Source organism: Antennarius striatus, chromosome 22 (assembly GCF_040054535.1).
Source record: "Antennarius striatus isolate MH-2024 chromosome 22, ASM4005453v1, whole genome shotgun sequence".
Lineage (NCBI taxonomy): Eukaryota > Metazoa > Chordata > Actinopteri > Lophiiformes > Antennariidae > Antennarius > Antennarius striatus.
In genome coordinates this window covers 12,158,970-12,185,188 of record NC_090797.1, presented here as the reverse complement: position 1 = coordinate 12,185,188, position 26,219 = coordinate 12,158,970, and the positions used below count along the sequence as shown (strand labels likewise).

The window sequence follows — 26,219 nt, the reverse complement described above, 5'->3', positions numbered from 1 at the left end:
CCGCTTATCCGGGGCCGCTTCGCGGGGGCAACAGTCTCAGCAGGGACTGAAGATAATATATTCTGTTGTCCGAAGAAATATTAAAAATAAATTGTTACTATTAAGCAACTAGTTTTCCATGGGTCTGGAATAATCATGAAACAAATTAAATTGTGCTGTTGATACAAATACCGTACACCACAACACACATGCGCGCGCACATGCACGCGCACCCGCGCACACACACGGCTTTATTCTTCCTCCTTTAGACATGCTGCGGACCTACAGGCCCCAAAAACTGGACTGTTATTCCACAGTTTCACGGAGCAGCATCCTAAAACTTTTACGGCTTATCTAGATGGAATTTAGTAACTGGAGTCAACATTACTTGCGCATTTATATGGGTAGTAATGAATGTCTTGATTTTAGGACATGAAACCCTTGTGCATTTGACTCTACTGCAATACTGATTCTACTTCTAATGAAGGATGAAACTCAGAACACTGAATAATTTTGATACTACAATAGAAAAACAAGCACCTATTGTCGAATTTTGGGGGGGAAACCAACCTTCAAAGCAGCTGTAAAGACTTAAAAACTTCAGCTTTTTGAACGTACAGTTGTAAGACAGGATTGAATCGTGTTGTTTCCAGAGTGTTCGCCTCAGACATACATCGTGCTACTCTTACAAATCATGTTTATACACCAGTCTGCCTATATGATAAGATTCTGGCCAGTATGTTTTGACAGCTCCTCCTCTGTCCGTTTGTCCCTTACGCAGCTTCTCATCTCCCACAATGCTTTGCGAGCATCACCACCAAGATGGCCGACGCTATGGAGGACTATGGGAAAGATCCTGGCTGCGTCCCTATTCTCCATCCCGAGGTATGGCCAAAGGAATTTACACCTTTGTATAATCACATGAGCATAAAAAACGTGTTATGCATCTCCGTGGGTGGGGGGCTATGTGTTTTTTCCGTGCTGCTCCAGAGGCTTCGATGCTCCCCTGCAAAACCACCGGCGGGGGGGTGGCAGGTAGCTAACGATGCTAAAGCTGGTAAAGCTAACCCCCTCCTCCTGCAGCAGAGCAAATAAACGCTGGGCAGATGTTCGTGTTAACAATCAGGTAGATGGAGCTTTCAACTAGTAAACATGAATTTAAGATGTGTGTTTAAGTCTGAAGGAAAAAGTAACGTCAATCCTTACAAATATACGAAGCTAGCCTTGAAGCTACAGTGGTAACAGTACAGCTTTTTAGCTGCGATGTTGTAAATTGGGGTCAAGTGTGCATGGTAAATAAAGCTGTGGTTTCCATTCGTAGATCATAATATGTTATATACATTAACAAAGCAAGTAAATTCACACTTTTCTTTCTTTTGTTTTCTTGGCAATGACGTAAGGCATATATGACATTGTTGATTTTTTTTCCCACTTCAACGTTGATAGGCAAAGGCTCAAGATAATCGGGCCTATACGTACCTGATAGATTAATACTTGATGTTCTCTTTTGACCAGTCATCTTCAAGCTATAAACCTATCCGATCCTTTTATTTTTGTTTGTAATTTATACATATACCAAATCTTGCCATCTTAATGCAGTTGGATGTAATATCGTTATTACAGATGTGTATCTGTAGCTGTTGTTGCACATTCTGGTGTACAGTGATCTACCTCAAGAGCATCATTACATCAGTAAATCGTGGTATTAGTGGGATTTGTTTGCCTTTGCATATTGAATATTGTCTGAGGATTTGATTCTTTACATGTAATTCAATCCTCAGGAAGAGTCCCGCTTGATTCATACAGTAGTTTGTTGTGGTGATTGTAATTTCTCTCAGAGGTTTTCTGTGTTCCTGTTTGTTATCAGCTGGTCAAGACTATTAATGAACCTATTATAATTGCTTATCTGTGTATTTTACATGATTCATGTCTTGAAGTCCAGTTGTTTCCTTTTTCAAATAGAAATAGATAGTAAATGACACCGATATCAAGTCTGTATTCTGACATTTTGTGTCTCTTTAAAAAGTTTGATGGATCTGTTTCCACTTACCAAGTATTTATTAACAATTCCTATATAACCCCGTGCAAAAGTGATTACATGAACCGTAACTTTGCATGTCTGAGAGAACATTATGCTGGATGTCTTAATCTGGTTTCTTTTGTAATTTTCTTGTTTTATTTATAGCACAAAAACACAGGCAAGTTAATTTATGAGTTCATATTTTAGTAAATATTATTAAACCTTGTCATTTCTTGGCATTATGAATACTTTTTTTTTTAAATCACAGATTCTACAATAAAAGTGAATAACACTTCACAATAGAAACACTGGTTATTACCCTATAACTGTGTTATGTATAGCTTAAATGTGTCACCGAACACTTTTCTCAACCATGGCCTAATTACCTTTCGTCACATGGCTGACCATCTCATCTTCTGTTTCAATGATAAACGCGTTGAAAAAGACAGTTTCGCTGAATTTCTTCTGCTAATTGCTGCTAGCTGCTTTGGGATGTAGGTACACTCAGTAGATCAGCAAAACATTATGCACACGTCCTCTTATTGGCTCTTAGGAAACCATTGGACAAACTTTTTTGTTTTGAGGATTGCTAACACACACATACACGCACACACACACGCACACACTCTGAAGTTATTTCAGAAAACACCTTTTTGATAAGTGAATGAAATGCAAATAGAAACTCCGCTTTTTAATCACTTGGCACAGGATAATTAAAATTTCTATTATTACATCTCGCTTAAAATGGGTGATGTATTGTGATTGTCAGTGTCTGTCCGTCCGTTCGTCCATCTGTCCACCCTTTAGTTAGTCCACCAAATATCTTCACAACCATTGCAGATCGAAAGATGAAACAAAAAGCACATTACTCGGGCAGCAAAGGGGATGAAAATGAGATGATGACCTTGACCTTGATAAAACTAGGTCAAGGTCAAATTTCAACTTTTGTACACTCGGGAACCGGATAAGATAGAAAGATGAGGAAGAAAGTCAGTGTGAGTAAGACCATAGATCAAAGCAGTAGCTTAGATCTATGAAAGTAGGTCAGAGCACTAGCTTTGATCTTTGACCTATGCAAGTAGGTGAGGGTAAAATTTTGAATTCAGGGGTGTTGCGGGATGTTACAGTCTCTGACTGCCTTGTTACTTTTACATCTGTGCAGAGAAATCCTCTGTACTCGCGCGTTTGAACAACATTGTTTTATTCTGTATTTTAGATAACTTGCTGTGTCTCTGGAGCGCTGAAGCATCCAAGTATCGACTTGTATTGCTTTTTAACTCTTGTTTACGAATGATCTTTACTCCGCTCAGACATTGAGAAAATTTCAGTTTTACAACAGGGTTTGGGGGTTGTCGTAATTTTTGGAATTTAATTTCCTTCTATTTGCTGACTCACCTGTCACAAGGATTTCCTTGTTTGTTTGGCTGGATTGAGCTGACTGGAAATCCTGAGAGATCTTAAACCAGTTTATTCGTGTAGTCCTATCAGTTTGTATTAAGTGGTGGAGGCTGAGCCTTTGCATGAGACTGCATACACATACACAGGTAGAAAAACATTGAAACAAAAAAGTGTGCGATTATGATCTGGATCAAGTCCAAAGCAGAAGAATTGCTGACAGTGTCAACGCATGATGGACTTGGGATGATTCTGTTTTCAGGTAGAATCTGTGCAGGAGCTAAAGGAAAACTCTGGATGTAGACAGTATGAAGCGCTACATCGACTTAAAGTACAAACACGTACATTTAACAGGTTTTCTATCTCAGAAGATGCTTCTTTTTTTCCCCAGTCCACATTGTTTATGTGTGTTTCATTACAATGAAGTTCTTCAAATTAATAGTATGCCATTCGAGCTGTAGACGTCTCTGAAGTGACTTTGGCTGAACTAATTGTGAAATATAGTGAATTAACTCACCATTATCTCAAATAAAATGATTATTATTGGACACACTTGGGTTAATGTAATTAGACAACAACAGCAAATTGGGAAAAATGCTCTCTTTTATGTGGGAATATAACATAAGTTTAAATTATTCCAAAGAAAGAATCAGATATTACATTTGGTCACACATCTTCCTGTCATGTTGAAGGTTCATGTCTGGGTGTAGCAACTTAATTGTAACTGTTGTTCATTTTCCTGCACACTTATCCAGACAGTATAAATTTGTCAAATATCTTTGTAATGAGACGAGGGTGAGTCTTTAATGTGTCAGACACCAGAAGCAGAGCAGCAAAATTTTGGCTGTACATTCAGAAGAACTCGTTTCGTTTCTTATGCTGAACAAGGTAACGCGTCAAGTGAACACTCACTCTCTCTGGGAAAATAAGGAGAAAAATCTTCCAAAATAAAATGAGAGATGTGTGATGTAATTATAAAATTACAATAGTAGATTAAGTACTTTACGCTCAAAGTGATTAATCAGTAGAGTGCATTTGACATGTTCATTATGTTGTGATTCTAGCACACTGACATAGGCACTTTTTCACTTTCCCAGATTTGCATATTGCTACTAGCTATTACTGAATTAGTGGGGTCATCAAATGTTGTGTTCAGTCGAAAAACACATGCGTTGATTGTCTGTGAAACATTTAAATAATGTATGTTTATGGTTGTGTCCAAAAAGGATCAAATCCTGATATTGCTTGAAAGGAGATGCTTGGATTTCAGGTTGTATTTTGTCATTTCAGTTGATAGCTTAGTTATTGAGAACTGTTCTCACACAGATGTGGGGGGAACCTCAGCTGCATGAATATAAAACTTCATTTGAAGTGGAATAAGCACACTGTTTGTTTGCAGCATCCACATTATTTGCCCCGTAAAAATAATGTTTCCCTTCTGCTTTCTTCTGAGCCACGCATGTAAAGCGCGCCTAGAAAATTGAATTAGTTCCTCGACAGGGTTCCAATCTTAGATCAAATCTGATTGTGAGCTACAGCTGCAAACAACAAACCACAGCTCAGAGGAGAGCTAAATGTAAGCTAAATGAAGTGTCTGAAATGTCAACGTGTTTTTAGCTTTGTGTTTTACCCATTATAGGGAATGTGAACGTTTTCTTCAGCACATTAGTGTGAGCTGAGGGGAAATTATTGTTTTTTCTTGAGTTCTAACTTGATCGATCCTTTTATGGTCTCGATCATTTTTTCAGTACCATCTTTGAGAAAGCAGAAATTCTTCATCTTATTCCTCTCATATGGTGCGTGGATACTTATTGCATTGTGGGTCAAATTCCCAGCAGAGGGAGAGTTGTATTATCCTGTATATAAACTTAATGACATATAACTGATGAGACATGAGCAATATTTCAGCCATCTGTGGATCCATTAGCCAGTATATTGATATTTTTCAGTGATCTTTTTTTTTAGTCAACAGACATTTATTTACAAGAAAGGCATAAGCATAATGTATGGCATTTTAACAATCAATCTATATGCTGCTGTTTATTGTACTGCAAAAGCATTTACAAAAAAGTGAGATGTAAACACCCCCCCCCACAAAGGTTAGTCATCTGCCATATGTCCCTCAGACCAGCTCCACCAACAAACGACTGCCTCATTGAACGGTTTCAGTTTCAGCCTAAAGACAGTGGCTCGTCTGACATTGGTAATGCGTTTAGCTGACATTGTCATTGCTAATGCCTGTTGCTGCATGCAGCACCAGTAATTCGTCATATGAATAAGAGATAAAAACATTGGCTTCAATTATCACGACACTTACAAATGCCATCGTCATGTTTTCAGAAGCCAGGGTGTGGAGCTGGTGAGAGGTCAGAGGTTATCTGGATGGAAGGCTAAGATGGACAGGGATTTATTGCCTGATTGTGGCTTTAGCTGTAGGCCATCTCCCCTCTGAGCCTCGACTGACAGGGAAGCAGATTCACCATCGGTATTTTGCCAACATTTTCCCCTGATTGAGTATCCAAGTGGAGGAAGAGCTTTAGTCATTCTACTTTTTGTCTTTCTACTATTTATCGGATGCAGGGAAGAATATTGGCTCAGTCACGATCACAAGTGAGGGACTTTCAGCTGCCCGTCTGTTTCTCTGGCAGTGAAACTTATGAAAAGCATGCAGGGTAGTTGGAACAATTCAAATGGATTTGTAAAAGAGCCAAATTTGGCAGAGAAAAGCACAAGCACCTCTAGTAAAAATACAGGAATGATAAGATGAGTTCACGTCTGTGTTCACGGCTCACTTACTATTTTCTGCACTATAAGGCGCACCTAAAAGCCTTAAATTTTCTCAAAAACCAACAGTTCACCATTTAATCCGGTGCGCCTTATCTATGAAAATAGTTTTAAAATAGGCCATTCATGGAATGTGCCCCTTATAACCAGGAACGCCTTATAATCCGGTGCGTCTTATATACGAAAAAGTTTTGGAATCGGTCATTCATTGAATGTGCGCTTATAGTCCAGTGCGCCTTATAGTGCGGAAAATACTGTACTTATAGCAAGTTAGACTCACTGTAGGGAAATCCTTCATTTTTTCAATCTTATTTTATCAAGGCGATATGGCAGTATCAGTAATTGTCTTTTCCCTTATTATTAATCATTTATAGCTATTGGTCTTTAGGAATTAAAGCTTCCCTTGCTGTTGACCTAAATGTGTTCATTTTGGAAAATACAGCGTGAAACAATATGAGATTTGTCACACACTTGCACAGATGTCATAGTCGGGTTTTTTGAGCTCCAGTCGTTTCATATTACAGTAATCAGAATATGACTATATGTTCAAACTGCTCTTTCCGCGGTGCATTGCTTCTGTCATTTTACACTTTATTATATTACAGGATTTTTAGACATCCTGCAATTCCAACAACAACTGTTGACAATGTATAAACAGTTCTGGTGAACATTAGATAATTATAAGATAAGAAAAGGTTACGTGACCCCTAGGTACTCAGCTTGTTGTTAGATTTTCATAATGAATGTAACCAGTTCATAAGCTCCTCTTCAGACAGCTATATCGATTTGAACTGACAGATAAATGCAGTTCAAACTAATTGAATTACAGTACTTGAGGTTTCAGAGAGCCATCAGGCACAGCACCGGCACCCTTACTGACCTGAATGAAGCTAACCTAAATGAGATCATCGCTGGCATCTGTGTTTGGGTCCCGTCAGTGAGGCGTCTGTGAAAAAGCTCTTACCCTGTTGATTTTATCTGTCACCAGCATTGCGCTGACACATTTGATTAGTATTTATTAATAACTTTACTGTTAATGCAACATTTTTTTTGGTAAAGGTAAGAGAAGGACGTCCAATTAACAGCAGATTTATCACACTCATAAACACCAGTGTTAGAGTCATTTAATTCAGTTGTAAGGTGTGGTAGCATGACAGTAAACTGCCACAACCAATAAATACCAGTGTCTAACCTTGAAATTACAAAAAAAAGAAAAAATTGAGTTTATGTCATTTTACTTGACTGTATATCCTATATTTGCTTTATAACCTTAAAGCCATAACCTTAAGCTTTTATTTTATCATTCATCCATAAATAAATTGTCTGCAATGTAGGGTAAACATTGCAAAATTATAGTTTGACATGGTAAATTTTATCCATCATTCCATATAAATTGTAATTTTTTTTTCTGTACTCTATGAAAAAAATTGTTTTATTTGTCTGCTTAAAATGGATTCGTATTAGTATTATATCACTGAAAATGCAATCATAAATAAAGTAGAGTACAGAACCAGGAATGGTCATCTTTTGTTTAGGCTTAAGTCATTTTGGTTTAGACTTAATTGTTTTTGACTTATGTTGTGACATTACGTGAGGTATATAAATGATGTGTGTGTGTGTGTGTGTGCATATATATATATATATATATATATATATATATATATATATATATATATATATATGTGCAATATAAATTCTTCTTTTATAAAACAACTGCATCACCTGCTGTGATTCTATTATGATACCTTGACAGTAAGTTTGGACCAATCACAGTTTGTAATTTCATTTGAAACATCCAATTTATATCAAATCACAAAACTGGACTGTGGATATTTAATTTTCCTCACGATCACATCTGTCAGCCTATTTCAGTACAGCAGTAAAAGTGATGGCAGCCATTCAGTTTGTTATGTTTGGTGTTCTCGTCAAAGTACACACCCAGTTTTTACAAAGCAGGAGAAATGCGGGCAAAGAAAGTGTGTTTGCTCTGAAACAGAAGACTGAGTTTAACTGAGGGTCAAAATATTAGTGATAAATCAGGCAGAAAAGCCGGCAGTCAGTGTTTAATATATTCCCTAAAAGCTACCATGTCAGATATGTTTGCACATCAACGCTTCAATATAACCTGGAGTCTGAACTTAATCTCAGGAACCATTTGCTCATCATCATGATTCTCTGTGGAATGATGGATAAATGTCAATGTTAATTAATATGGGCGAAAATTACCCTCATGCAATTGCAGGAAATACCTGATTCTATGCATATTTTCTTTCTTTCTGTAGTTTCTTCCTCACCATCAGTCCCCATTGTAGCAGAAATGCTGGCTCAGCACATCTCTCTGACACTAGGGAATCCCAAGCTCAGCTCGGAGGAGTGATGGTGGAGCCCAAGTTTCAGTCCGTCTCTCTCCTCAGGCTTCACTGCAACTCTGCCTGAACCTCCTGCTAGGAGGCCGCATTCATTCTAGCTCATTGTTGAGTGAATGCGACCCGCTGCATGTGTGAACAGACTAATATCTGAAAATACTTTCAGTGCCGAAGTACCACATTTAATGGATAATGTCAGTTACAGTGTTTTCATACATTTTTGCAGTGTTAGTAAATTATACTCATTTCAATTATTGTGTAACAGTACATCGACAGCTTAAATGAATTCAGGGGTAAGCTCCAGCACTCATTCATCAAATCCACAGTGTGAATGGCGAAAGGCGGTGTTACGAGTTGCAGCTCTTGTTTCTGGGTGATGGAGGCTAATTGTGTGGGGTTTTTTAGCATCGCTATGGAGGCTGATTGAATGAGAGGACCACATCTGTGTGACACATTAGATCTTCATCTGCAACGGGGCCGCGGTTTTTGTACCACAACGGTGCCACGTGTTTCTTGTCCTGACGACTGTCACAAATAAAGCAGCGTATCAGTATCCATGTTCACGACATTCTGTCTCTTTCTCCTCTCTTCCAGGCTCAGGGCAGCAAACCCCAGAGTCACTACAACCATGGCTACAGTGAGAATGTCAGCCGCAAAAACCATGTGGATGACTACAGCACGTGGGACATTGTGAAAGCCACACAGTGAGTAAATCATACTGTATGTGTCTCGTTCTGTCGTGCGTTCAGTTTGATTTGGGCTCAATTAATGACAGACTTTATTGTTGTGCCACTGGTAAAAAGGAAAAGTAAAATATTTCATAACTGAAATGTAATGAGCTGTTTGGATGAAAAACTTTATCGTAACCATATTCTGCTGTAAGAGGTTCCTCCAAAAAATTCAACTCTTCATCTGAACTTCTTTCATTTGGGTTTGCTCTCTGTAGCAATGTTAATATTATGATGGTCTTTATTTAACAACTAAGCTCATCCAATGAAAATTATTTTTAGTTGCATCTTTGAATAGAAGTTTTATTTTTAAGAACCAGATTGCCTCGTGTGCTCTCTGACACACAGGTTTGGCAGCGGAGGCAATGGCGACCTTTATAAGAGATGGTGCAGTTGATGCTGCACCCAAAAATAGTAAAGGGTGGCAACCTCTTCCTCATGCACTCTCTGGTTGTTATTGATTGATTGTTTATTCAAGTTTACATTTTGTTTTACTGGAGAGAACAGATTTACTTGCTGTACTATTGAGACATCTTCAATTTTAAGGCCATGTCCACACGCAAGCCGAGTCTTTTTGAAAACGCTTCGGCCTTTCGTCCACTGGACAATGCAGATATCCATGACGAAAACTGAGATTTTTGGAATCTTCACCAAATGGAAGTTTTGTTTTTTTTTTCTTCAAAAAGGCAGGATATGCGTTTCTGTGTGGACGCTGTAACGGAAGATTTTTCAGTCCGGATACGTCTTGCCTGTGACGAAAACTGCTGTGACGTCATGTGTGTGTCACCTGTGTCTACAAATAGAAACAGAATGGACGTAGTTAAAATCTATTTGTGGCAACTATAGTGCAGCCGTTTTTATCCATCTTTATCCATCTCAGTCTGTAATTAGTGGAACTGTCTTTGCGAGTGTGATTTGTGGTTTGCACGCATTCTTATTAAGAAGCTGAGAAAAGGACAGGAATACAAAGGCACCAAAAAGTGAAAAGAAATGTGAAAATTGTTTTCTCGTGAGACAATAGAGGTTTTGTGCGTTGCTGTTCAACAGCAGCAGATTTACGCTGCTTTTGATTTAAGGTTTGTAAAGACCGATGCCAGGTTCCGACACAGCGTGGGCGTTTTGTTTGGGTTTGTTCTATGCCTGTGTTCTTTTTGTTTGTGTCTACGTTAGGTTGTTTTAATCTTGTGTTTGTGTGTTAAGAGACTTTCATGCCTTCCTGTCGCTCGTCCACAGGTACGGCATCTTTGAGCGCTGCCGGGAGCTGGTGGAGGCGGGCTTTGATGTTCGACAGCCAGATAAAGAGAACGTGACGCTCCTGCACTGGGCTGCCATCAACAACAGGATAGACCTGGTCAAGTGAGTCTTGCAGTGCTTTACACAGAGCTGGTGGGGGCAGTAGAGGTTTGAAGCACACAATGTTACATCAAACAGGTTTTTATTGTTAATAGGAATCATTTATGAAGCGGAATACTCCTGGGATGTCTCACTGATTCAAGATCAAACTGTTTTCAATGCGGTGCTTGAAAGTCTGCCCCTCAGCATGTGTTCAAACCACAGCAAAATCACTACCGGAATCATTTGAATGAAAAGGTGTTGTACTGATAAAGGAAAGTTTTTCTGGGGTTGTGTCACCTCCAGATGACTCTAGTTTAATGCACTATGTTGGTTCTAGTTAATTCTTGTTACATCCCACTCCAAAGCAGAACTGTATTGTAATTGTCAGTGTTTGTGTTCGTCCGTTTTGTTCTTTAGTCCACCAAATAAATACCTTGTTGTTTAGTTGTAATCGTTTATATTTGTCATTGGATTTGCTTGTCTTCTCTTTGATTTTGATAATTGTTATATATGTAACATTATTATTGACATTTGGGTTAATCTATCCAAAAAAAAGTGCAATTTGTTATTATTATGACTACTTTATTTATGTTGGTGTAATTGATTCTGATCAGATGTTTGTTTGCAGGTACTACATATCAAAAGGGGCTATTGTGGACCAGCTGGGAGGAGACCTCAACTCCACCCCCCTGCACTGGGCCACCAGGTTAGCACCTAGCCTTTAGCACACTCGCCTCAAAAATAACAGGCAGCGTTTTGTGGACTGATGAACTGAGCTGAAATGCCAGCTGTTTTAGAAGTATTACTTATCACATGAACCCCCCTCCCCACACACACACACACACACACACACACACACACACACACACACACACACACACACACACACACACACACACTCACAGACCACACTCCCCACCTCCACATGTCCAACGACCTTTGAGAGCCACCAGACTCCTGTTTGAGTACAGGAGTTGACACCAGTGGACATGTTCTCATCATCCCATGCATCACATCAAACTTTGTGTTGTGTTGATCTTCTTCCAGACAAGGCCATCTGTCTATGGTGGTTCAACTAATGAAATACGGCGCAGACCCGTCTTTAATTGACGGTGAAGGATGCAGCTGCGTTCATCTGGCGGCTCAGTTCGGTCACACCTCCATCGTGGCATATCTTATCGCCAAAGGACAGGTAGGCAGCACCAACACCTTATAGAACAGGGAGGGAATGTATAAAACTGTCTAACTGGAAATCTTTATTTGGATTGCTATTGTTTATCAGTCAGTCACCTTTGCTTTTAGAGTCTCTTTTTCCAGTTTGTAATGTTTGGGGACACTAATTGTGACCAGTGACCTCCAGCAGGGGGAGCCCTTTTCCTTCTCTTCTTTCACCTCTTGTCAGTTCACTGTGCTTCTCCTCTCTGTCAGGATGTGGACATGATGGATCAGAATGGCATGACTCCTCTGATGTGGGCGGCTTACAGGACACACAGGTGTGTGTGCATTACACTTTGTGTACACAGCGCTCCCACAGCTTTACGACGAACCGCTGGTTCACTCTGCCTCGACAGGCAAGCTTAATGACACCGTTAAACTAACCTGCAATCATGAATCCGATGCCTGGAAAAGGTCTGACACACCAGGGGTTCACAAAAGCAGAATTTTCAAGCCTGAGCATGTTTTCTGCAAACTGGATTCACACAGCTTCCATGTGTGTACATAGATGGGCGTACATCAACAACCTGCTAGCATGGGGAAACATGGCTCAGTATTGCTTTGTAGATTATTTGGAATATTCCCTGAGAAGATGCTTTCATTTATATAACTTCTATTTATAAGTCACTTACTGTAAATAATTGGTTCTTGATGGTGAATTCTGTCATTAGCAGCATAGAGTCGTAGCAAGGCAAAGAAAGAAGCGACAAGTGAGGAAAAAGCACAGAGATACAAAATTGTAACGTAAAAAATGTGATACACATACTTTTGCTTTGTGGAATTATTTATTTACCTACTTTTTTTATTTGTTTGCATTTTTCCTAATTCCCTGCACAATTTACATCAATATCTTCAACAACCCGTACTCTAGGGAGCAGAGTCACTGAGTGACTTTCTAGATTTCTTCTTTTATGGAACAAGTAATGAATAATTACAGTAGTAGAGGAATGTCCAGCTCCTTTTGTGGATCATGTTTCCTCCTATCTTCTGTGTGACAGTGTGGACCCCACTCGGCTGCTGCTGACCTTCAATGTGTCCGTTAACCTTGGAGATAAATATCACAAGAACACAGCGCTGCACTGGGCAGTGCTAGCCGGCAACACCACCGTTATCAGCCTGCTGCTGGATGCTAACGCTAATGTTGATGCACAGAACATCAAGGTAGTTCTCACCACACTGCTTCATCCGCTGCCTGATGACACACTCAAACCGCATGGGAACAAAATGAGAATGGTTTCCCTGAGGTGTTTGTGTGGGTGGACACGTCCTCCTGTTTTTAGGGTGAAACACCGCTGGATCTCGCCAAGCAGAGGAAGAATGTTTGGATGATCAATCACTTACAGGAAGCACGGCAGGCCAAAGGGTACGACAGCCCGTCCTACCTGAAGAGACTGAAGATGGACAAGGTACACACACACACACTCTCACTGAATATACACCAGAAGAGGACAGGTCGTTAAAAAAAACGACCATTGTTCCATGTTGTCCATTTGGTCCGCATTGCTTTATTCATCTCCGACACAGCAGGCAGAAAGCCTCTTTGTTTGATCGTATTTCACCCTGGTAGATGAAGACATGTTTCTGGAACAGAACGTTTGTATGTTGATTAAGAAATATTCAAACTGTGCTTAAATGTGCTGTCTTTTCATTGGTCCGCTGGAATTTTAACAGTTAATCAAGGTAACTTTTAGTGCCTAAAAGTGATCAATAGACTCTAGTCCAGATTCCAGTGCTGTAGTGAGTAGAACAACTGTGGGGTCAAACATATTTACTGACCATACTCTAAAATTCACCCTCACCTTTTGAATATTTTGTCCCTCAACCCATGCTTCCTATATATCCAATTTTTTAAAATCTTTTGTCTCAATTATGTTGTCTCGCTGGATTTGCCATCTGTATCCACGCCTCCTCTTCCTCGCCTCCTACCGCAGGAATTCAGACAGAAGGTGATGCTCGGAACGCCGTTTGTAGTCATCTGGTTGATCGGATTCATCGCCGATCTGGACATTGACTCCTGGCTCATCAAAGGCCTCATGTATGCTGGCGTCTGGATTGTTGTACAGTTCCTCTCCAAGTATGTCCAAACACAGTAAACACACACTGACACACACACTCTGGTTATGATGTATGAACTGTATGAATGTATAACACGTACAGACAATAACACATAAAAGGCTGCTTTTATCCATCCATCCATCAATCCATTCTCTTCCGCTTATCCGGGGTCGGGTCGCGGGGGCAGCAGCTTAAGCAGGGAAGCCCAGACTTCCCTCTCCCTAGCCACTTCATCCAGCTCCTCCGGGAGAATCCCAAGGCGTTCCCAGGCCAGCCGGGAGACATAGTCTCTCCAGCGTGTCCTGGGTCGTCCCCGGGGCCTCCTCCCGGTAGGACGTGCCCGGAACACCTCACCAGGGAGGCGTCCAGGAGGCATCCTAACCAGATGCCCGAGCCACCTCATCTGGCTCCTCTCGATGCGGAGGAGCAGCGGCTCGACTCTGAGTCCTCCCGGATGGCCGAACTCCTCACCCTATCTCTAAGGGAGAGTCCGGACACCCTACGGAGGAAACTCATTTCGGCCGCTTGTATCCGGGATCTCGTTCTTTCGGTCACGACCCACAGCTCGTGACCATAGGTGAGGGCAGGAACGTAGATCGACCGGTAAATCGAGAGCTTTGCCTTTCGGCTCAGCTCCTTCTTCACCACGACAGACCGATACAGAGTCCGCATCACTGCAGACGCTGCACCGATCCGTCTGTCGATCTCCCGTTCCATCGTACCCTCACTCGTGAACGAGACCCCAAGATACTTGAACTCCTCCACTTGGGGCAGGATCTCATCCCCAACCTGGAGAGGGCACTCCACCCTTTTCCGACTGAGGACCATGGTCTCAGATTTGGAGGTGCTGATTCTCATCCCAACCGCTTCACACTCAGCTGCGAACCGCTCCAGTGAGAGTTGGAGATCACGGCTGGATGAAGCCAACAGCACCACGTCGTCTGCAAAAAGCAGAGACGCGATACTGAGGCCCCCAAACTGGACACCCTCAACGCCTTGGCTGCGCCTAGAAATTCTGTCCATAAAAGTTATGAACAGAATCGGTGACAAAGGGCAGCCTTGGCGGAGTCCAACCCTCACTGGGAAACGAATCCGACTTACTGCCGGCAACGCGAACCAAACTCTGACATCGGTCGTACAGGGACCGAACAGCCCTTATCAAGGGGTCCGGTACCCCATACTCCCGAAGCACCCCCCACAGAACCCCCCGAGGAACACGGTCGAACGCCTTTTCCAAGTCCACAAAACACATGTAGACTGGTTGGGCGAACTCCCATGCCCCCTCAAGGACCCTGCGGAGGGTGTAGAGCTTGTCCACTGTTCCACGGCCAGGACGAAAACCACACTGCTCCTCCTGAATCCGAGATTCGACTTCCCGACGGACCCTCCTCTCCAGAACCCCTGAATAGACCTTACCAGGGAGGCTGAGGAGTGTGATGCCCCTGTAGTTGGAGCACACCCTCCTGTCCCCCTTCTTAAAAAGGGGGACCACCACCCCAGTCTGCCAATCCAGAGGCACTGTCCCCGAAGTCCACGCGATGTTGCAGAGGCGTGTCAACCAGGACAGCCCCACAACATCCAGAGCCTTTAGGAACTCCGGGCGGATCTCATCCATCCCCGGGGCCCTGCCACCGAGGAGCTTTTTAGCTACCTCGGTGACCTCAACCCCAGAGATAGGAGAGCCCGCCTCAGAGAACCCAGACTCTGCTTCCTCATGGGAAGGCGTGTCTGCGGGATTGAGGAGGTCTTCGAAGTATTCTCCCCACCGAGTCACAACGTCCCGAGTTGAGGTCAGCAGCTCCCCATCCCCACTATATACAGTGTGGATGCTGCACTGCTTCCCCCTCCCGAGACGCCTGATGGTGGACCAGAATTTCTTCGAAGCCGTCTTGAAGTCGTCCTCCAAGGCCTCACCGAACTCCTCCCACGCCCGGGTTTTTGCCTCAGCAACCACCAAAGCCGCATTCCACTTGGCCTGCCGGTACCTATCAGCTGCTTCAGGAGTCCCACAGGCCAAAAAGGCCCGATAGGACTCCTTCTTCAGCTTGACGGCATCCCTTACCGCTGATGTCCACCAACGGGTTCTGGGGTTGCCGCCACGACAGGCACCAACCACCTTATGGCCGCAGCTGCGGTCGGCCGCCTCGACAATGGAGGCGCGGAACATGGTCCACTCAGACTCAATGTCCCCCGCCTCCCCCGGAACGTGAGTGAAGTTCTGCCGGAGGTGGGAGTTGAAACTCCTTCTGACAGGGGATTCCGCCAGGCGTTCCCAGCAGACCCTCACAATACGTTTGGGTCTGCCAGGTCGGACCGGCATCTTCCCCCACCATCGGAGCCAACACACCACCAGGTGGTGATCGGTTGACAGCTCCGCCCCTCTCTTCACCCGAGTGTCCAAGACATGCGGCCGCAAGTCCGATGACACGACCACAAAGTCGATCATCGAACTGCGGCCTAGGGTGTCCTGGTGCCAAGTGCACATATGGACACCCTTATGTCTGAACATGGTGTTCGTTATGGACAGTCCGTGACAAGCACAGAAGTCCAATAACTGAACACCGCTCGGGTTCTGATCGGGGGGGCCGTTCCTCCCTATCACACCCTTCCAGGTTTCACTGTCATTGCCCACGTGAGCATTGAAGTCCCCCAGCAGAACGATGGAGTCCCCAGTGGGAGCGCTCTCCAGCACCCCCTCCAAGGACTCCAAAAAGGGTGGATACTCTGAACTGCTGTTTGGTGCATACGCACAAACAACAGTCAGGACCCGGCCCCCCACCCGAAGGCGGAGGGAGGCTACCCTCTCGTCCACTGGGGTGAACCCCAATGTATAGGCGCCAAGCCGGGGGGCTATAAGTATACCCACACCTGCTCGGCGTCTCTCACCATGGGCAACTCCAGAGTGGAAGAGAGTCCAACCCCTCTGGAGAGGACTGCTTTTATCTGCCATGAATTAAGACAGATACTCGACATTGGGGGGTTTTTGTTTTAGACCAGTCTGATTGGACCCAAACAAAGAGCCTTCAGACAAGCGTTTTTCAAACGCAAAAGGTATTAGAGATGAATAATGTCTTTTCTCTGCAGGGCTTTCTTCGATCACTCCATGCACAGCGCTCTCCCTCTGGGAATCTACCTGGCCACCAAGTTCTGGATGTACACCACCTGGTTCTACTGGTTCTGGACTGATATCCTTCTCTGTTTGGGCTGCATCACTTCACTGTTTTCAGTTTATAAATAACACTTGGACCTCAGAGAATCAAGCCTAGCGTAGCATGGTGACTCAATGCAAACGCAAAAGAACGTGATGCAACCTGCCTACGTGTGTTTTCACACTTACAATTCAACATGCTGTCTGCAGCAGGCTATTTACTTTGAGTAATGTTAACAAAAGTTAATATATATTGTCACAGATTTCCCCACTGTGGGAGAATAAAGAATTATCTTATCTTATCTTATCTTATCAAAACAGAACTGTTTGGAGAAAACTTGTCAATGCTACACTTGAACCAGGGATGGATGACCTACGTAGAAACAAGCATTTGTGGTTTTGGCTTGGAGCTGGTTTTTGAGTCCTGTCCAGCCAGGCTTACAATTAAGAATTCCGCGTTCCTCTCCCTTCACATCGTAACTCTGTTCCAGTGATCAAACACTAACCTTTCAAATTTCTAATAATGGTCTGGAAATCCCAAGTACTGCGGAAGATTTGACGGGAGCTGCTGCGACTGCTGACCCATTTGCCTTCATTAACAGAGCAGCCACACAGAGCGATAAATGGCCTCCTTTGTCCGTTCGCCTTTTCCATCCACAATCCGCTGTGTGTGAAGCTAACTAGAGCTCAGCGCTCTCAAGATGTCTACTGGGAAGAAGATGTACGTCCAAAGCATGCAGTCATGTCACGTGGTGAGTGAAAAAGGGGATTGTTTTGGTCTTTGTAGGACTCGTACAAGACATTTAATAATAATGCTACAAGTCCTTCTGTGGATGGAGGCAGTGGGAGAGGAGATATTGTATTAATCAAATACCACAAGCCTAATCTGGATTAGGCTTGATTATTTAAGTGTTTTGCGGTGCCTGCTGATGTGTCATAATTCTGAAGTCGGAGTTTCCCTCATTGTGGCGTCTGAGCGGTTCTTTGTTCATGAAGGCTGTCGCGTGAGATGAGAGGTGCATCGTTCGCCGTGGGAGGCTTTTAATTTTCTGCCTCATTGGTGCTCTGATGGGAAGGAAAAGGAAGATATCTGACCTGTACTTATGAAACAAGCTGCTCTTAGTTTCTTCACATTTGTGAGAATCCCTCTGGGGGTGCGTTCATAGGGTGGAATGTCTGATAGATTTCCACGCTGGAAGCAGGGGCGGCGTGTTGATTCACACGCCTGTGTTCTTCACGCTCAAGATGAGTGTGTGTGTGTGTGTGTGCTGACGCTAAATAAACCACAGACAGCTAATTGACTCAAGGCGGCTTTTTTTCCTCTTGTGAAAAACAAATACTTTCAGACACTGTCTTGACCTCCAGCTATGTATCCACCACAGATCTGCCCCCGCAGGGCTTCTACCTGCCTTTTCAGTTGAACGACAGGCTGTTGCATGTTGGGACGACACTACAGACACCGCCCTCACTCAGGGGGGGAGGATTGGATATATTTTTAGCTATATGTTCAAGATAACACTCGAGTACGACTTCTCACACTTCATTCAGAAGCACGATTGCCCCGGTGGCTACTGGTTTTGTTTTTCTCCCTCTTCTGTGTCCATCTGTTGCCTTGTTTGTCAGCAGGATCGCTTCACAAGTTGAAACCAAATTTCACATGTGTGTGTCGCAGACTGAACGATCCGTTTTAGACTCCTCCTACACCGAAGCCATTGATAGACAGCTGTGAGGGGGAAAGCTTTTCTGAAGCCTTTTCTGAACCTACTGATACCTTTAACCTCCACTCATGCCCCCCTTTGTATTGTTCAGCGTGGTGGTGGTGAAGATTCGGATAAAAACTTTTTATATAACAGAATAAATTCTAACATGTGGTTGAAAGTGGATTTGAAAAGTGTTGCTTCCATTTCACATTTAAGCTTGTTTGGCTGGAATTCCTTGTGATTATGAAGTCATCAAGCTGGACGGTGTTCAGGGAGAAATGCGATGCAGTGGTTTTAATGTGTCTTTTCAGATGTCTTTAATTTCACTTGTGTCTCTGGTGTTATAGTTGTGCCACCCAGGATTTAGTCTTTGTTGTGCCCTCCAGGTTGAAGTATTTGATCTACCAGTTACGACCTATTTTCTGCCACAGTGAGCTCATTATCCTCCTCAGGCCTGTGGTTAAAATCAGCTCAAATGACAAGAGTGGAGACGTGCGGCAGCACTTTTTGTCTTTTATAGAATGGGATCACGCTTTTCCTCAATAGATTTTCTATCCAACTTGAAATGGTGTGCAAAAAAACCAGAAGTAAGGAGGTGGAGGTTTAAAAACTATATTTACATGAATCTGGTGAAACGGTGCTGACGTTGTGATATATTTCCATTCCGTGGCTTTTTCACGCTCATGATGACGTTACCTTCTGAGACAAAATGAATCACAGAAAAATTACGGCCTGTGAAATAGTTGTTAGAAATCACTGGAGGTTTATTGGTTTTCTTTCCAGGCCGAATAACCGAACAGAACCCCTCACTGGAGGTTATGTGTAATCCCGTAAACAAACAAGCAGCTACAGGTAAAATCATTAATTCCAGCTTTGCATGATGTGATTTCAACACACTGAATTTCTCATCCCCTCGCTGAAGACGTTTACAGCCGCGTGATGTCACCGATCTGCTCCCGTAGCTCGCGTAATCCGGTGACATCATGTTCTTTCTTCACGTTCGTGCGGTGATTGCGTTCTAGTTGTGAGACACCCGTTAGCCCACAGCGATGAGGCGTTCACTGTCTGGCCCCCCCTCAGCGTCATTTATGACTCATCCACACCTGCAGCGCTGTCTCCAGCAAACAGTCCCAGCCTTCATGAAGCCATCCCACAGCTGTTTGCTTGTTGTACGTATTCATGGAATGAAGTCAAGAAGAGGCATCGTGACACTCTCCTCGACCGTTAGTCACCATGATGTGAAACATTGATCTGAAGTCTTAGTAGTAAATGTACACGATTGTGTTCCTTATTGTTGTTGTTGTTTTTTTTTGAGTGTTTGTCCGGCAGAGAATCAAATAGACATAAGATCGACCATCTTTTTTGTATTACTGTACACGACATTTCTTCCCAGTTAAAGAGTTGATCCACGTTTTCTTTAATGCCTTTCGGAGAGAATCGGACAGTGTTTAAGCTGTTTAATGTTAATAAGTGATGTTGTATATTTGATCTCATCTTCTCAAACTGGTACTGGTAGTAACGACAGCTGGATGAATTCATTCGTAATAATTCCAGGCAGTTTCTTCGGTCATAGCCGGCCTCTATTTCCTGCTGTGAGGTTCAGATGGATCCGATGTCCGACTAGCCAGCCTTCAGATCACAGACGTGTCAGAAACATTTGTTCATCTTCCTTAACCTCACTGTACATCTGCCCTTTGCCACCGTCCACTTGCCCTTCCTGATCAACACCCTGGCTCTGTTCTACAATTTTGGAAAATCTTGGAAGTCTGACCCAGGAATTATCAAAGCTTCAGAGGAACAGAAAAAAAAGGTAACGTCACACCATCTAAGATAAATGTTCTAATTTTAATTTTTTTTTGTCAAAAATGCTACATGTTGGTGTGGATGAAGGCCCTCTGTTGTGTTTTAGCTTCATGAGCTGACATCATGTGTGGAAAGTGTTTAGAACTGACTGGTTTGTTGCTGAGTGGGGCTGATCGTCTGGCTTGCTGTTACCCATCAGTGCCTCACTGTCCCTTGTTATTACGCTCTGATGGAAGACAACAGAGGTTAAGCCTCCGGCCCCGTGATTGATGAGGAGCTAAATTTACCCGTTGTTGGTACAGCACAGGAGACATCACAGCTGGGACTGGTCGTCCACCCTGGGTGTAAAAGCCTCCAGGCCTTCCTGTCCCTGCGTTTTTATTCCTCAGGGGGGCCATTGTAGATTATTATTGTTTTATCTTTACTTTATTTGCACAGTGATGAGCTGGGAAAAAAAACTTGATGATAATGTAAAAACAATGAAAATAAGAATTTACAAAAAACTTTAAGGCCTGAAAACAGTTTAAAGGAGTGAAACAAACCATAAATCCAATAGATGCTTTTGTCTCTGGTCACAGTGAACACTAACCTCTAGTTGGTCACTGAGCTCAGGCACAATGTGGTAGGGCTTTTGTTTCACCGCCAAATGGATCTCAGCAAGATGAATTTCTTACTTGTTCATACATATTTGATCTCTCTCTCTTGCCTGTTTTATTAAAATCCGACTATTGTTTCTTGTTTCCTTCCTCCAGACAATTGTAGAGCTGGCAGAGACGGGTAGTCTGGATCTGAGCATATTCTGCAGTACCTGCTTGGTAAAGTCCACTTTTCAGTGAATTTGATCATCCACACAGGAAAGCAGAACCAAAAAAAACCTAAAACAACAACAACAACTTAAAACTGTTTGTTCCAGATACGGAAGCCCATCAGGTCCAAACACTGTGCTGTGTGCAACCGCTGCATCGCCAAGTTTGACCACCACTGTCCCTGGGTGGGGAACTGCGTTGGTATGTCCACAACTCCAGCATGTCGCTTTCCTTCTAATTTCTCCTTTCCTTGGCCAGAAGCTCTCACTGAGGTGCAATATCTCAAAAAATGCTCTGATCTATATTCTATGTTTCATTTATAGTCTATATTTTCATCGTCACACTGAGGGTTGTTGGCTTTCTCCCCTGGTTTACTAGTTCTACGTTGAGATGGGTTCAATGTCCTGAGTGATTCTGCAGATCTGGTTTGAAGTTAGTGAACATGAACGAGACTAAAGCCAGAGATCCAGAGATCTCCCTGTTTGCTTCACTCATACAGACTTCAGATGTCCTCATCTGTGCCCTCATCATTCCTCTAGAGTCTTGAGTGCGGAGAAACTGCTTTCTTCAAGCCTCAAATGATATAAAAACACGTCGGAACAAAGAATGCTGGAATGAAGCAAACATCCGAGTGAGAAATGAATACAGAACACGAGAGGAGAGACGGGTTTTGATGTGAGATGCAGGAAGTGAAGTTGTAAGGGAAGAACTAAAGGATTGTCTCGGCGTGGTGTCTGAGGCGGACTGGAGACGGCAGGCGGAGGAAGGAGTCTCTTCTTTCTGAAGCTGATGGACAGGAAGAAGCTGCAGCACTGAACAAACAAGTTCAACCTCACGACCGCAGGGAGAAGAAAACAAAACTCCGAAAAGCAGGTTTAAAGCATCACAAACACAACGGACCCTCAAGTAGTTGTGAGTTTCTTTGATGGGTTTAGAGGTGTTGATTTTGGAACAAGGTTCTGTGATTCACGTTAGGGTCGTTTGTTCAGTGATGTAAATGAGATGTCTGTAGAATGTGTAGAAATGTTTGGTCTTTTGGAGGCGTGGGTGTTACTGAGTGCAGTCAGACGTTGTGCCGTCCTCTGGATTCCCGGCTGATTTTTACAAACTGTTTGAACTTACAGGCTGCACTCAAGACTTTACATGAACTTTTCCTTTTCTTTTCCCTCTCTTCAGTTGGCAGCCAATAAGGTGATGAGTTAGACGTGACACGTTTGTTTCTCCCCCATACAGGAAGCGGGAATCACCGCTACTTCATGGGTTATCTGTTCTTCCTGCTCTGCATGATCTGCTGGATGATTTACGGCTGCATTTCCTGTAAGTAGAGGAACCTCTCCGGTTTCCTTCTTTTCCCGTCCTGCTCCTTCACTTCTCCCTCTCCGCCCTCAGATTGGAGGATCCACTGTGCCACCAGTTACGCCAAGGACGGTTTCTGGCTCTATCTGACCCAGATCGCCTCCTGTTCTCCTTGGATGTTCTGGATGTTCCTCAACAGTGTCTTCCACTTCATGTGGGTGGCGGTGCTCATCATGTGTCAGCTCTACCAGGTCTGACCGCAAAACTTCATAATGAGTTCAATTTCTTTAAAATTCTGCATGTTCCTGAAACGTTCCTGATGTGTGTGTCCTCACCCCACCCCCTCCCATCTCCCAGATCGCGGCTTTGGGAATCACCACCAACGAGAGGATGAACGCTCGCAGATACAAGCACTTTAAAGTCACGGCCACGTCCATCGAAAGCCCCTTCAAGTGAGTCATCTTAAACAAATGTTGGGTTTGTGTTGTGTGTCTCATGACTGGCTTATTAGTGCTTTTACATGTTTACATGTCAGTTTTCTCACATTCTGTGTGTGTCCTGGAACACAAATGTTCTCGTTTCACTTCCTTTAACATGGTAGTAATCATGACTGCAGCCTTGATGCTGCACTTGTTGAAATTTGGGAAAGGGTTTGATTAAAAGGGACGGTTGGTGGAGGAGGTGATGTGAACATCACTCAGACTTATTGTTTTTGTTGCCGTACATTGTGTGATTTATTACGCAGCAACAGTCACTTGAAACCAAACCCTTTGCATTGTGGTTTGTTTGTGTGTTTTATCACGTTCTTCTCTCTGCTCCTCTGCAGCCACGGCTGCATCAGGAACCTCATAGATTTCTTCGAGATCCGCTGCTGCGGTCTGTTCCGGCCCGTGACCGTGGACTGGACCACACAGTACACAATAGAATACGACCAGACGTCCGGCTCAGGCTACCAGCTGGTGTAGAGGCAGCGGTGTGGGTGCAGGGGGGGAGTCGAGGGGTTGGTAGGATGACTCTCTCCCCTCTTCCCCCCCCCCGTCGCCCCAGCATTCATATCAGAGCGATGCTGTCGCTTTCTTTTGTTTTTGGACCCATCTCTTCCTCACCAATCAGAGGACTTTGTGAAGCAAATATCAGCCAGGACGAGCATGCTGTTTCGGGGAAAACGCCACACCGACTCCCGCCCTCTACCCCCACCTCCGCTGCCTCCTCTGCTACTATCACTACTATTCTACATCAGACTTCATTACTATAGCTCCACTGCTATGAACCCCCCCCCCCCCCCCCTCATCTTGTCTCCTGAGCTCTTTGGACGGTGCATCGCTGCCGGGAGAGGAGGGAGGCCGACGGACGAGAGGAAACCGCAAACGTAAATCAAAACGCTGCCGATACAGCAGCGCCATAGAAGCAGCAGTATCCCCCCACCCCCCCTTCCCACTTTTTAACCTTATTTATGGCGTCCCTGTTGATGTATCACGTATGTAACACTCGTTCATTTTGATTGGTTGCAGAGGTGGTCCTGTGATAAATAACCGGCGGCCGGGAAAACTGAAGGTTTTAAAGCATAGATGAGGGTTTTTTTTCTTTTGAGTGTCATAGAGAAATGGGAATGTGTTTTTTAAGGTCTTGATTTGTTTGCACCATGACAAATTTCACGTCGAGCTGATGAGGATTTTGCCAACATAAGTTGAACTTCTAAGAGTTGAAGCGTGGGAGCCGCTGGAGGAGTCCATACTCGTCACCTTACTGAATTAAAATCTGCCTCCACAACAAAAGTACGAATCAGAAAACAAGCAGCATTAACGCAGGATCAGCGCAATGAAAACACTCCTCCAGCGCTTCACCGCTGTATTCTACAGAAATGTGATCCAGGTATTTATTTTAAAAACTATTTATAGATATTTTTTTTAAAAATGTACTAGCACCATCATTTTTTTTTTTTTTTTACATGTCATCATTTTAGCTGAGTAGGATTTTATTTTTGGAGCTGTTTTGATGTGGGAACCGGAGCACGGAGCTCTACTGAGGACAGGTACAGGGGGTCTATTTAAGAAAAAAAGGAGAAGAGGGACGGGTGAGTTTACCAGAAAGGTTCATTCCATGTGTGTGTGTATTTTTTGTTTTGTTTTTTTTCCTCGAGAACCTGTAAAGTCTTATTCGTTTCGTCGTTTGTCGCCTACGACATTGCACTGATTGTTTTTTTTGTTTTGTTTTTTTTAGTGTTTTTCTTTCTTTCCTTTTGGCCGTGACTGAACACAAGAGCCCAGCAGCACTGCTTCACACTGACGTTACCATTGTTTACAGAGAGGAGGAGGAGGAGGGGCCAACTCCCATCACTTCCTGTTGTCGGCTCCACGTCAGGAGCAGCGATTAGAAACCGAAGTGTAAAGATTGTGCATCTGTACATAAAGAAAACCTTTCTCTGTAACTATTTTCTTTTTTTTTGTCAGTGTTAGTCGAAGGTGCTCTGGGGGAAAGAAAAAAAAATCTCTTCCAACCGATCAGGAAGACGATCATGAAGTGACTCCAAGTGTATGACTGTAGCTTTTTGTGATGTCCAACACTGCTGTCTATAAGCATTTTAACCCCCCCCAAATATCCTAAAAAAATCCCCCTCCCCAACCGAGAAGAAACTCCACTGCATGTACGATGCTTGGGAACAGCTGGGCTCTCGCCGTCAAACCTGACCCTATCACCATCGCCGCGGTGACGAAAGCCCCAGCAAAACCACGTGTCTGTATATAGTGAATGTTAAGTATTTGCAAGTACTTTTCTGTATTACGTTCATTTTTTTTTTTCTGTTTTTATTTTTTCCGATGACCCATTATCTACGTTCACCCTTATATATTTTTTATCCAGCGTGTTTCATGGAGGGGTTTAAGTTCCTGCCAATCAGATTCCAAGTTCGGCCTCCAGTTGCAGGCGTGTAACGTCTCCATGTTTCCACGCTCTCGTCTCGTCCTAAAGGTCTTTTTTTTTTTTTATTTCCGTGTCATATTCCGCTGGGTTTGTTATACCACTGGATGTACAAATTGTAAAGCAAAGACACTAGAGAACTAAGGCAGATGCCGATTTTTTTTTTGTTTTGTTTTGTTTTCTAAACGCTGAAATGTGATAATGCAATAGTTTTAAGGATAGAGGGAGGTTCTATTACTTAAAGGCCTACCAAACTTTTGGGCCTCATGTTTGCATCATCAGAAGGGGACCGTTATTGTTATGTCACCATTCCACGTGTCAGCCCCACCCCACCCCACCCCTCCTCCATCCCACTGACCAACCACTGATGTCGCTCCTACCTGACATGAACCGCACGCAGCAGGTCAAAGGTCATGGCTGCTGCAATGTCACATCAGGACCAGTAAACTAAACCACTCACGTTCTCAGAACCTTCTCAAGCGACTGGAGCTGAACGCGGTCGAGTGTTTGAGTTGTTTTTTTTTATTTATTTTTTTTGCGGGCAGAGTTCACCAGGACAGAAATCCAGAAGCATGTCAGTGTTCACTAGTTTTTCCAACAGCCTCCCCACTCATCTCACATAGGATAGAATTTTAAAAAAAAGAAAGAAAGCACATGATCATCTCCAGTGCCT

General features: G+C 43.4%; 1 protein-coding gene across 1 annotated transcript; it reads left to right on the top strand.

Annotated features, from left to right (window-relative positions):
* Positions 1-789: 789 nt before the first annotated feature.
* zdhhc17 (zinc finger DHHC-type palmitoyltransferase 17) lies at positions 790-26,126 on the top strand. The gene is made up of 17 exons (XM_068306571.1): positions 790-864; positions 9,139-9,248; positions 10,506-10,628; positions 11,236-11,313; positions 11,655-11,799; positions 12,036-12,100; positions 12,821-12,983; positions 13,103-13,228; positions 13,754-13,896; positions 16,962-17,064; positions 20,413-20,535; positions 21,281-21,343; positions 21,442-21,535; positions 22,568-22,651; positions 22,724-22,881; positions 22,988-23,082; positions 23,457-26,126. Exons 1-17 carry the CDS (start codon positions 802-804, stop codon positions 23,593-23,595), a joined length of 1,875 nt encoding a protein of 624 aa, XP_068162672.1. The 5' UTR covers positions 790-801; the 3' UTR covers positions 23,596-26,126.
* The last annotated feature ends 93 nt before the right edge of the window (positions 26,127-26,219 follow it).

Coding starts and splice junctions, on each gene's coding strand:
- zdhhc17 (XM_068306571.1), top strand. CDS start 802: ATGGCCGACGCTATGGAGGACTATGGGAAAGATCCTGGCTGCGTCCCT. Junction 12,101..12,820: donor GCGGCTTACAGGACACACAG/GTGTGTGTGCAT, acceptor TCTGTGTGACAG/TGTGGACCCCACTCGGCTGC. Junction 22,882..22,987: donor TCATGTGTCAGCTCTACCAG/GTCTGACCGCAA, acceptor CCCATCTCCCAG/ATCGCGGCTTTGGGAATCAC.